At 47.1% G+C, this 11,758-nt stretch overlaps 1 protein-coding gene across 1 annotated transcript; it reads left to right on the top strand.

The window, feature by feature from the left end:
- Nucleotides 1-72: 72 nt before the first annotated feature.
- LOC309558744 (uncharacterized protein) lies at nt 73-11,408 on the top strand (the record flags this gene model as incomplete). Its single annotated transcript, XM_082261791.1, has 2 exons — nt 73-236; nt 10,385-11,408. The coding sequence occupies 2 exons, from the start codon at nt 73-75 to the stop codon at nt 11,406-11,408; spliced, it is 1,188 nt and encodes a 395-aa protein (XP_082117917.1).
- Nucleotides 11,409-11,758: the final 350 nt, after the last annotated feature.

Below are 11,758 nucleotides of genomic sequence, written 5' to 3'. Positions count from 1 at the left end.
ACACTAACTACATACCAGGCCCAGATGTTTCAGGCCAACTCCGGCACACACCGCCAGTCATCCATCAGGCACATGTCGCACCCCGGTGTCCCACAGGGTCGACATCGGCATTCCAGTCCGCTCCGCAAGATCTCCGCCAACACATGGGATAGCCTTCGCATTCCGGCTCACTCCGGCATCCGCCATCTTGCTCCTCCACACACGTATCTCCCTCTCAGCTACACCCGAAAGCGGAAGTAATTTATGGGCCTCCTTCCTCCTCCCGGATTGGCTATACGTGGGCGGCGACTCCACCCACAACTCCAGATTAGCTGATTCTCCGGCGGTGGCTCCTCCTGCTAGGCAGATCTCTTCAGCGCGCGCTTTCCCACGTGGTACAGTAACCTCCTTACTGCTGCTCCAACTCAGCTCTGCCAGCATGAAGATCACTGTACAGCAGATCGTGCTCCTCAGTCCGCACACATCCGCCATCCTTGTCTGTACCTGCACCTTCATCTCGCCAGGCCAACTAACCCCTTACTATTTTGGAAAATTGCCCTGCTGTCAGACATTGCACGGCCAACATTTTTCTTCATAGCACATGTACAGACAACACTCGCCAACACTCGCCATACTGTATTGGAAAATTGTCATGAATTGAAAGGTCAACATTTTTCTTTACAGCATCTCCTCCAATATCACTCTCCTCACTACTTAGGAAAATTGTCCTGCTGACATAAACTGCATGGTCAACATTTTTCTTTATAGTGCATGTCCAGACATGACCCCCGGCACACCGATCCCTGTGCCCTGGGTCACCATTTTCTCCATCCAGGACGCATCTCTTCTCTTCCAACTGTCATGCACATTTCTTGAAAGAACAGATTACATTTTTGACAAAAGTCCATCCGTTGCCATTGGCAACCATCACTGTTAATTTGATTCTTCATCCCACTCTCCCTAATACCCCTAAAGCAGACATTCTCACTGACACTCCAGCACATTTCTTGAGAAAGCATGACGTTATTTTGCAAGATTTCTCAGTCATTAGCAACCATTGCGGTAACCAAGGGTGAATCCCGGACAATGCCCTCAAATGTAGCACTGCCCCTTTGAGGACCGCTGGATTTCTCACCTTTCAGGTTTCCCTGGGTTACTGGAAGCAACTGCATGAAGAATCTTAACACTTTACCTTTTGGCTCATCAATAAACAGTCTAGGGGTTGATGTTTTTGTTGTTTTTATTTTATATGGGGATGGGAGAAGGGATGAATGGGATACTCCAACACTTGAATTATTCACAATGCTGAGGACTTCTATCTGAGAATGTAGCAAGTCTGCAGCTTCATCCTGCCACTAGGTGAATCTGAGGTAATGTTCTTGAGCACTTATCTTCAGGGTACTCGCTTAGCCCTCCCTTTCTATCCACCGTCTGACACCCGTCCTCTGATTACTCTACTCCGGAGTGAACCCCTTCCTGGTCAGGCCCGTAGACACGATCCCCTGTACTCATGATACTGCTTGTCAGGTTCTCCAGTGTCTCAACTCCTCCTAGTCAGCTCTCCTGGACCTCTAGGCTCCAAACTTCTGACTCACCAGGCCGACTGCCTGTGACCATACACCAACCTCTGCGGAAGAGGAGGCAGCCGGAATCCTCCTTCCGGGACTCTGCTCACCAGCCAAAGACCCATAGCATATGTGCTCTTGGCTTTTATACCACACCCCACAATGCACCGAGACAGCAGTCTGTGCCAATCCCTGGGGCTGTATCAAAGCCTGTGGCCAGGTTCCCTCCACTATCCAATGTGCCTCCCCATTGGATCAGTGGGGACACTCCCTCAGACCACATAATTCGCACATTGAGCAGACCTAACTCACAGATCCTGCACTCTGTGAAGCAGAGTGCAATATAGAACTTACCTGCTGCTCCTCTGATAGGCAGACAGAGCCAAAAACTATACTCATTCTCTAGCACCTACCTAGGAGGGTGCTACATAAGAATTGCATCACTAAAGGGTTAAGGAATCCTTAAACCCCTGTAAGTGCAGACAAGGCTGAACTTTTATCATATTTGAACCGTAGGCCCCTGTTCAGACCCATTTGTGAGAACTGCAGAACCTTGGCTGGTTTAGGTAATAAAGGACTCCAGGCTTTTGCTGTGTGAGATATGCATAATTTACCCAAATTCTCTGGTAAGTATTATTCACGAAGACCCTTCAAGGTAGCCACTAATGTAAGAAACGGGGGGGGGGGGGCGTTCCACCGGATCAAAACCGCATTATTGAAGGGAGATTACATGGTATCCATGGTACTCCTATCGCCTTAATGTACCTTATCATCAAAGCCGAAGGTTTGATGCAGTCCCGTGACAGAGGTAATGGAATGCAAAAAAAAGGGGGGAGACCAGAACTCTAAGACTGTCACAAGGGAACACACAGGTAATGGTAGAAAGGCTTTATTGAAAAAATGTAATAACACCAATAATACAATAAAATATGACCACCACCTCACAGATTAAAAATAAACAACGTTGTAATAAATAAAAAGACCAGGATTGGAAAAGCACATATGTGTTGCCCTCTGCATTCACACGATCATTCAAATTGCATAAAGATATCTGTTCAGTCTCAGATATAACCACTGAATAAAATATGCTGAAGGTCATGTATCTTGTAAGGAAATCGCAGATTAGAAGCAGCGACTGTTGTGGCACTGAGGGTTTACCCTAGTGCTGATGCAAGTAGAGCAAAGGAATTTCCACACTGACAGGTAACCCCAATATAAATGGGCAGGCTCCAAGTGGAGAGCAGATGTTCCAAAGGATAAACATATAGGAAGTGGGGGAGGTGCACTGTAGTTCACTCCCAAAGCATTGGATATAAATAATGTCCACAAAATAGCAAGCAACTCAACCCCGTTGTCATGAGATATATCAGCAGACTATCCTCGTTCACTTTACTCTGGCCAAACAATGAACTGTGCGTTTCAATTGAAAGTCCATTTGGCAGGCAGTGACTCTCCACCACAAATGCAGCAACTATTAGAACTGGTAGCCTGTGATGTTTGTAAACTGGGACATTAGAATTCTTTACAACCCTACTCCACCTACTGATAACCCCCTGCCATGTGCATGAAAATTAGTTCTGGATATCAAATATTGATGTGATTTCAGTCGCTCTTATTAGCACTGTACCATTAACGTGAACCTGTACTTTTTCTTACTGAGCAATGTAAGGCTTCTTTCACACGGTCCGCCTCCGCAGGCGGATCCGTGTTGCTCAGCGGGGATCGATCCGCGATCCCCGCTGAGCCGGGCGGATGACAGCTCCGTCTCCGCTTGCAGAGCGGAGAGGGAGGTGTCTCAGCACCCGCTGCCCTCTATGGGGGATCGGAGGAGAGCGGACCGCTTGTCCGCTCTCATCAGATCCGCTCCGCTCCGATTACCGAACGGATGGAAAAATAGGGTTTCCATCCGTCCAGATTTCAGCACAGGATCGGATGCCGATGGCAGTGGGTGTCAGAGGAGGTGACCTCCGCTGACACCCGCTGCCCCATAGAGCTGCATGGAGGATCCGATCAGATCCGCCTAAAAAACTGACAGGCGGATCTGATCGGACCGCCCGTGTGAAAGAGCCCTAAGGCTTTCACAGAGTTTTGGGCCAGCTTTTACTTGCTTTTCCTGTGATCAATGCTCTGCTACCATACCATACAATTTGAGATTCCTGTTTTATGGGGTTTACCCACCTGGGAATCAAGCACTTTTTACTGTGGGGAGGCAAATGTTCTAACTTCCCACAGCTGTATGTACTGGTAACCTAGTAACAGAAGATTGGCGTGGCAAGTGCCATCTACTTCCAAATTCTGACTGAAGAAATCCTGCTTACTATTGCCCCGTACACACGTACCGATTGTCGGCCGTAAATATTCGGCCGACGACCGATCGGCCGATTGTAGGCTTGTTAGTATGATGCTTCCGACAGCCGACAGCGCACTTTCGGCCGAAAAGCAGTGGCGGCTGGTGCTCAAAATTTTTGGGGGGGCGCAAAAAGAAAAATGTAATGGGTATTGCTTCGCGTCAAAAAACGCAGTAAAAAATTGCGTGACTTTGAAGTCATGGTACAGGCATGGCACAGGTGATGGTATAGGCATGGCATAGGTGATGGTACAGGCATGGCACAGGTGATGGTACAGGCATGGCACAGGTGATGGTACAGGCATGGCACAGATATGGTATAGGCATGTCACAGGTCATGGTACAGGAGATGGTATATGCCCCCTTTCAATGCAGAGACCAGTGTACATGCCACCTTCAATGCAGAGTTCAGCGTGCGTGCCCCCTTCAATGCAATGAACATTGTGTTATGCCCCCTTCAATGCAATAAACACTGTGCTATGCCCCCTTCAATGCAATAAACACTGTGCTGTGCCCCCTTCAATGCAATAAACACTGTGCTATGCCCCCTTCAATGCAATGAACACTGTGCTATGCCCCAACAATGCAGAGTTCAGCGTGCATGCCCCCTTCAATGCAACACTGTGCTGTGCCCCCTTCAATGCAATAAACACTGTGCTGTGCCCCCTTCAATGCAATAAACACTGTGCTGTGCCCCCTTCAATGCAATAAACACTGTGCTGTGACCCCTTCAATGCAATGAACACTGTGCTGTGCCCCCACAATGCAATGAACACTGTGCTGTGCCCCCTTCAATGCAATAAACACTGTACTGTGCCCCCTTCAATGCAATAAACACTGTGCTGTGCCCCCTTCAATGCAATGAACACTGTGCTGTGTCCCCTTCAATGCAATGAACACTGTGCTGTGCCCCCTTCAATGCAATAAACACTGTGCTGTGCCCCCTTCAATGCAATAAACACTGTGCTGTGCCCCCTTCAATGCAATAAACACTGTGCTGTGCCCCCTTCAATTCAATGAACACTGTGCTGTGCCCCCACAATGCAGAGTTCAGCGTGCATGCCCCCTTCAATGCAACTGTGCTGTGCCCCCTTCAATGCAATAAACACTGTGCAGAGTTCAGCGTGCGTGCCCCCTTCAATGCAACTGTTCCGTGCCCCCATCAATGCAGAGTTCAGCGTGCGAGCCCCTTTCAATGCAGAGCGCCACAGCATTGTCCCCAATCACTGCAGAGCGCCACAGCATTGTCCCCAATGATTGCAGAGCGCCACAGCATTGTCCGCCAATGATTGCAGAGCGCCACAGCATTGTACCCCAATGATTGCAGAGCGCCACAGCATTGTCCCCCAATGATTGCAGAGCGCCACAGCATTGTCCCCCAATGATTGCAGAGTGCCACAGCATTGTCCCCAAATGATTGCAGAGCGCCACAGCATTGTCCCCCAATGATTGCAGAGTGCCACAGCATTGTCCCCCAATGATTGCAGAGCGCCACAGCATTGTCCCCAATGATTGCAGAGCGCCACAGCATTGTCCCCCAATGATTGCAGAGTGCCAGCATTGTACCCCAATGATTGCAGAGTGCCACAGCATTGTCCCCCAATGATTGCAGAGCGCCAGCATTGTCCCCCAATGATTGCAGAGTGCCAGCATTGTCCCCCAATGATTGCAGAGCGCCAGCATTGTCCCCCAATGATTGCAGAGCGCCAGCATTGTCCCCCAATGATTGCAGAGCGCCACAGCATTGTCCCCCAATGATTGCAGAGCGCCAGCATTGTCCCCCAATGATTGCAGAGCGCCACAGCATTGTACCCCAATGATTGCAGAGCGCCAGCATTGTCCCCCAATGATTGCAGAGCACCAGCATTGTCCCCCAATGATTGCAGAGTGCCAGCATTGTCCCCCAATGATTGCAGAGTGCCAGCATTGTCCCCCAATGATTGCAGAGCGCCACAGCATTGTACCCCAATGATTGCAGAGCGCCAGCATTGTCCCCCAATGATTGCAGAGCGCCAGCATTGTCCCCCAATGATTGCAGAGCGCCACAGCATTGTCCCCCAATGATTGCAGAGCACCAGCATTGTCCCCCAATGATTGCAGAGCGCCAGCATTGTCCCCCAATGATTGCAGAGTGCCAGCGTGCGTGCTCCCTTCAAACTTACCTGGCGGCGGCGCGGCTCAGCTTCTTCCTCCTCTTCTGCGGCGGGTCCTTCTCCCTCGTCGTCTCGGCGGCGGGAACCGGCGGGCGGGAGGCCTCTCCTCTTCTCTGAGCGGCGGTGACGGTGAGTGACTGACGCACGCACCGGCACAGCCCCCATTGCGACTTCAGCGATATCCTGGATGATGATTGGTCCAGGCTGTAGACTGGACCAATCACAGCCAGGATATCAGAAAGTGGGGGTGTCCAACCGCAAAGACTTGCGCCCAGGATACCCCCCTACCCCCCCAGAAGGCAGCCAATCGGCGCCTCTTCTGGGACGTAACCCCACCCCCCCCCCCCCCCCCCCAGCCACCAGTTCCTTGGGTTCAGGCCGGCGAACCCAATTTTTTTTTTTGAACAACTTTATTTGTTCGTTTTTGTTTTTTGTTTTTTTTTCTTTTTTTTTTTTTCTTTTTTTTTAGGGGTAGGGGGGCGGCGCCCTGGCGCCCCTATGCACGGGCCGCCACTGCCGAAAAGAATCTGTCGTGCAAGCATTAAAATTTTTGTTGGCCAACACCAGAACGGCCGATTGTTCGCCAGTCAGTACAGAATTCGGCCGACAATCAGCAGATTTGCAAGACTGGGCATGCTCAGAGAAGAAAAAACACAGGGAAAGTTAACCCTCACATGACATCACTTCTGCAGTAGGCGGACAAAATTCGTCTTTTGCACTTTTCAGCGGACAGGACAGCCCTGGACAAAAGACGGCCGATCGGTCGGCCGACGATCGGTACGTGTGTATGAGGCATATGCTAGAGCTTTATTAATTTCAGTGTCTAGGATTGTAAGTATTATTTTTTTGATATTGATCAATAATTTAAGCAGATCCAAACCTGCATTATTGAAAAATGCAAGCCAATCTTTATGATCAATCAGTGCATCTTGCTCTGGAGGTAGCTCCCACCTTAAGGAACGGGGGGACCATATTTTCAGCCACATAGTGTTCCAAAAAGGAAATATCCCAGGCTGTTCGAATTTCTGCTGACATGATGTTCTTTAACCACTTAAGCCCCGGAAGATTTTACCCCCTTCCTGACCAGGGGTTTTTTTGCGATTTTTTTTACTACATGATTTTAACGGACAATTGCGCGGTCGTGCGACGCTGTACCTAAACAAATTTAACGTCCTTTTTTTCCCACAAACAGAGCTTTCTTTTGGTGGTATTTGATCACCTGTGCGATTTTTACTTTTTGCGCTATAAACAAAAAAAGAGCGTAAATTTTGAAAAATAACAATATTTTTCACATTTTTTTATATGAAATTCCCCCCAAAAAAATTTTAAAAAATCAAAATTTTTTTAATTTTTGGCCAATTTGTTTTCTGCTACCTATGTTTGGTAAAAAAAAAAAAAAATCACAATAAGCGTATTTTGATTGGTTTGCGCAAAAGTTATTGCGTTTTCTAACTAAGGGAAAGATTTGTCATTTTTGGTGTTTTTTTTTTTTAACGAGTAATGGCGGCGATCTGCAATTTTTTTTGCGGGACTGCGACATTGCGGCGGACAGATCGGATCCTTGACTGACATTTTTGACACTTTTGGGGGTACCAGTGACATTACTGCAGTAATCAGTGCTATATATATATGCACTGTTACTGTAAAAATTACACTGGCAGGGAAGGGGTTAATTTTATTGGAGAGGGAGGGGTTAATGTATGCCTGGTGCTTACTAACGTGTGTGGGGGGAGGTGACTGAGTGACACAGGGACAGATCGCATGTTCAGCTATGCTGAACCCTGCAAACTGTCTCTGTTTGTCACTTACAGACTCGATTCCCCGACGATCGGGGAAGAGCGGCGGCGATCGCCGCCGCTCCTCCCCTGGCCCGACTCCCGCTGTGACTGAACACAGTGGGAGCGAGCCTCCGGCGGCGCACGAGCGCCGCCCAGAAGGGGAGGAGTCCAGTGACGTAGGTCTACGTCGCTGGACGGAATCGAGCCACTTTGCCGCAGTACAGTCCCAGTGACTGGTCGGCAAGTGCTTAAAGGAATTTTTCATTTTTAATTTTTCACTTTAAGCATCATTAAAATCACTTCTCCTTTTAAAACGATTGTCAGTACCCGGACCCCCCATACACTTTTTTGGGCAATAACTTGCATTTAAGCCTTTAAAATGAGGACTGTTCCTCCGTTCGCGGTGTTCTGGTGCGAACCGAACAGGGGGGTTGTTTGGCTCATCACTATGCATGAGTAGGGAGCTCCACCATGTGTTGCCCAAAAATGCCATAAAACCATTTAAAACTATCACATTTTGCCATTAGTGATGATATCAGTGCCTGACCATGCTCAGATCGCCATCTAGGAAAAGGGCTAGCCAGGAAACAGGCCACAGGGGCCACATCACTTCCTGCCTTTCATGCTCAGAGTATACTTCCACTGCTGCAGCCATCTTGGAAATGGCAAATGCCCCCAAAAAAGAGAAAAGAGATGAAAAGCATATGGAAAGCAAAAGGAAAACGCTGTCACTTACGTCAAATCTTGTTTAAAGATTTCTTTGACAAGCCTGCTCCTCCAGAATGGGGCTCCAACCATATAGCTCATGTAGAGGCTGTACAGGAATGATTTCCACCCAGGAGAGGCTGAACTATGCCCCCAGACCACCAGAATGGGGCTCCAACCATAGAACTAATTTAGAGACTGTACAGGAAGGACTTCCACCCAGGAGAGGCTAAACCTGGCTGGGGTGACAAACGGTAAGGGATACCTTGCAACTCCAGTCCTGATCAGCAATCCAAATGTGTGGCTAATTGTCTTGATAAAAGTCCCCCTGAGATTGTATCAGGTGATTATAATGAAGGTGAACCCTCCCAATCAGAGATCAGTGTGTTGGGTGATCTCCATATATAAGAAGGAGCTCAGACTGTTGCTTTCACATGTACTGAGCACCATGGACCTTTATTCATCTCTGCATCGAGGCTTTACATTGCAAGTATATGGAATAATCCTTTTGTAGTGTATTTTTTATACTGAACAATGTATTCTAGGTGTTGGACATTAACAAATGATTCATCTGTTTGGTGTTGTTAATTTACATGGATTTGGTCATGTGCACTCTTGTATAGTAGGAGTAGGGCCAATAAGTTTTTATTTTTACTTCATCTGCTTGCCCTCTATTAGTCAAATGTGTCCTGGCTTCTGTCTGTCTGACTCTTGTAGAATCCTTAAGGTAAGGCCTATATGTGGGAACTGCCATTACTATATTGTTGTGGGTAACTAGTGGTGTCTGCAAAACTCTTGTTACTTTCCAGAGATCTTGGGACAAACCAACCTACACATAGCTATTTTCAATAGGATGTCCATGCTTGAGCCTCATTTGCTCTGGCCACACATGTACCATTATTGTTTTGGAGGCCACCAGCATATTGATGGAACACAAAGCATTGCAGTAGGCTAGGGTAAGCCTAGTGGAGAATTGGAGCCCACAGCATTGCCCCCAGTCCCCCCAAATGCCTGTAACTTGTAGCAACCAATCAGAATTTTATCTTGTACTGGTCTGGCTTTAGCAAAGTGACTTCTGATTGCATATATAAGCAAAACAAGAAGGAAACCCGCTCTGGGTAAAATATGTGGCTTGCCAGTGCTAAGCTTCTGATGAAAATGCCAATTGCCTGGTACTTTCTAGTGTCTGTGCCACTGACTGATAACAGCCTGCAGATCACATTGTAGTTGTGTCGGAGATCTACCCACGCCCATGCCATGTTTTCAATTTTGGGTCACCTATAAATTTTTGTAAGCCAAGGACATGCCTTTTTCCTGTTGCGTGTTCCATAAATTAATGCAGAATTGGTTTAATGTAACACCTTTCATGGACACAGGACAAAAGGATTTAAGGCCATGTAAATGTGGAAGTTCTATATAAGTTGAAAAAGATCACTATAGATCTAGGGAAAAATATGGACTCTCCTAAAGACCATAGCATACAAACAAAATGTTTGCATTGCCTTCCTTTGCACCTCTTACAACTCAGTAGCTGACACTTTTAGAACTACAAATGATGTTGGTGCTGAAAGATTTTCCTCTGCCCAGTGCTGTGATAGGTCTGAACAAGGAACATATAGCCACATAATACTCAGCAACTGTCACTGACTGGGGGCTCCAAATGGGGGAGGAAATGAGGGTAATATCACTACAGCCTAACATACTGTAATGGCCTGGGGATATAAACCCCCTTTACCAGCCCTGTCCTCCCCTCTAACCAGAGTTGTAGTAAAAAAAAACAAAAAATGGTGGGTGGGTTGGTCCTTAACTGGTCAATGGATACATCTCATTTCATGATTTTTGTGTTCTTCCTTCCAGCATCTCAACTATGATTGTCCCGAAGAGCAAAAGCAATGCAGATTTTTGTAGCATGGACAAGTATTACTATATCGTCAGGCCAGACCTTAATTGTTACATGAGATCAACAGACTTTAATCATGGAGAAGATCTGGAGATCTTCAGCTTGCACCCATCCTGCAGGAATGGAGATCATTACTTGGCCCATGAGGATGAACACTTCTACATCATCAAGTCAGACCATTACCGTCGAGTTACAAAGATGACCAAAGATGAAAGTGCAAGTGTTTATTCCCTACACCCCAACTGTCAAGGGGGCGATCATTATTTTTCGGCTTTTGGATACTTCTATATAATTTTTCAGGACCGAGGGGTCTATCGCCAAACAAAGAACATGAACAAAGATAAAGAGGCTGAAGAATTCACGCTACACCCGGAATGCAGAAATGGGCTTTACTATTTTGGTGTGAAAGATTACCACTATTTTGTGACTCCAGAGGACCAGCGGGGCGGGATTAAGTACAGAAGGTGTTACAACTTCAACAAAAATGAGGGTGTTGAAACCTTCTTGTTCCATCCCAGCATTATTGGCTTTCTGCCTGGAGGTCTGGCTATTGCCAGGGGCCCCTCTTTTGGTGAGTGGGTGTGCATCAAGACCATCAACAATGACTCCCAGACCCCCCTTGAATGGAAGAATCGGGTTGCCAAGAAGGTTGGATATGAGAAGATGTCTAGTATAGAGCACAACTGGAAAGTGTCAGCAACTGTCTCGGATGAGACAGGAGGCTTAAGTGCTTTGATTGCTAAGGTCCAATTTTCCCTTTCGTCTGAATATGGTGGATCTAGTACAAACACAGAGAAGGAGAATTGGAATGAGGCCACTGAAGTTGAAGAGACAATAACACTCACTGTGCAGCCCCAACAAAAAGTCTACATCTATGTCTACCAGATGGGTTTTGGAAAAAAGCCTGTGCTTCATTGCCGGGATATGAGAATTCTTGACAACCCTACCCCACCTACTGATAACCCCCTGCCATGTGCATGAAAATTAGTTCTGGATATCAAATATTGATGTGATTTCAGTCGCTCTTATTAGCACTGTACCATTAAAGTGAACCTGTACTTTTTCTTACTGAGCAATGTAAGGCTTTCACAGAGTTTTGGGCCAGCTTTTACTTGCTTTCCCTGTGATCAATGCTCTGCTGCCATACCATACGATTTGAGATTCCTGTTTTTTGGTGTTTACCCACCTGGGAATCAAAAACTTTTTACTGTGGGGAGGCAAATGTTTTAACTTCCCACAGCTGCATGTACTGGTAACCTAGTAACAGAAGATCGGTGTGGCAAGTGCTATCTATTTCCAAATTCTGTCTGAAGAAATCCTGCTTACTATGC

The sequence above is a fragment of the Pelophylax lessonae genome, assembly GCF_965119305.1.
Source record: "Pelophylax lessonae genome assembly, chromosome: 6".
NCBI lineage: Eukaryota > Metazoa > Chordata > Amphibia > Anura > Ranidae > Pelophylax > Pelophylax lessonae.
The sequence above is the reverse complement of the archived record's forward strand: the minus strand, read 5'-3'. Positions and strand labels throughout refer to the sequence as shown.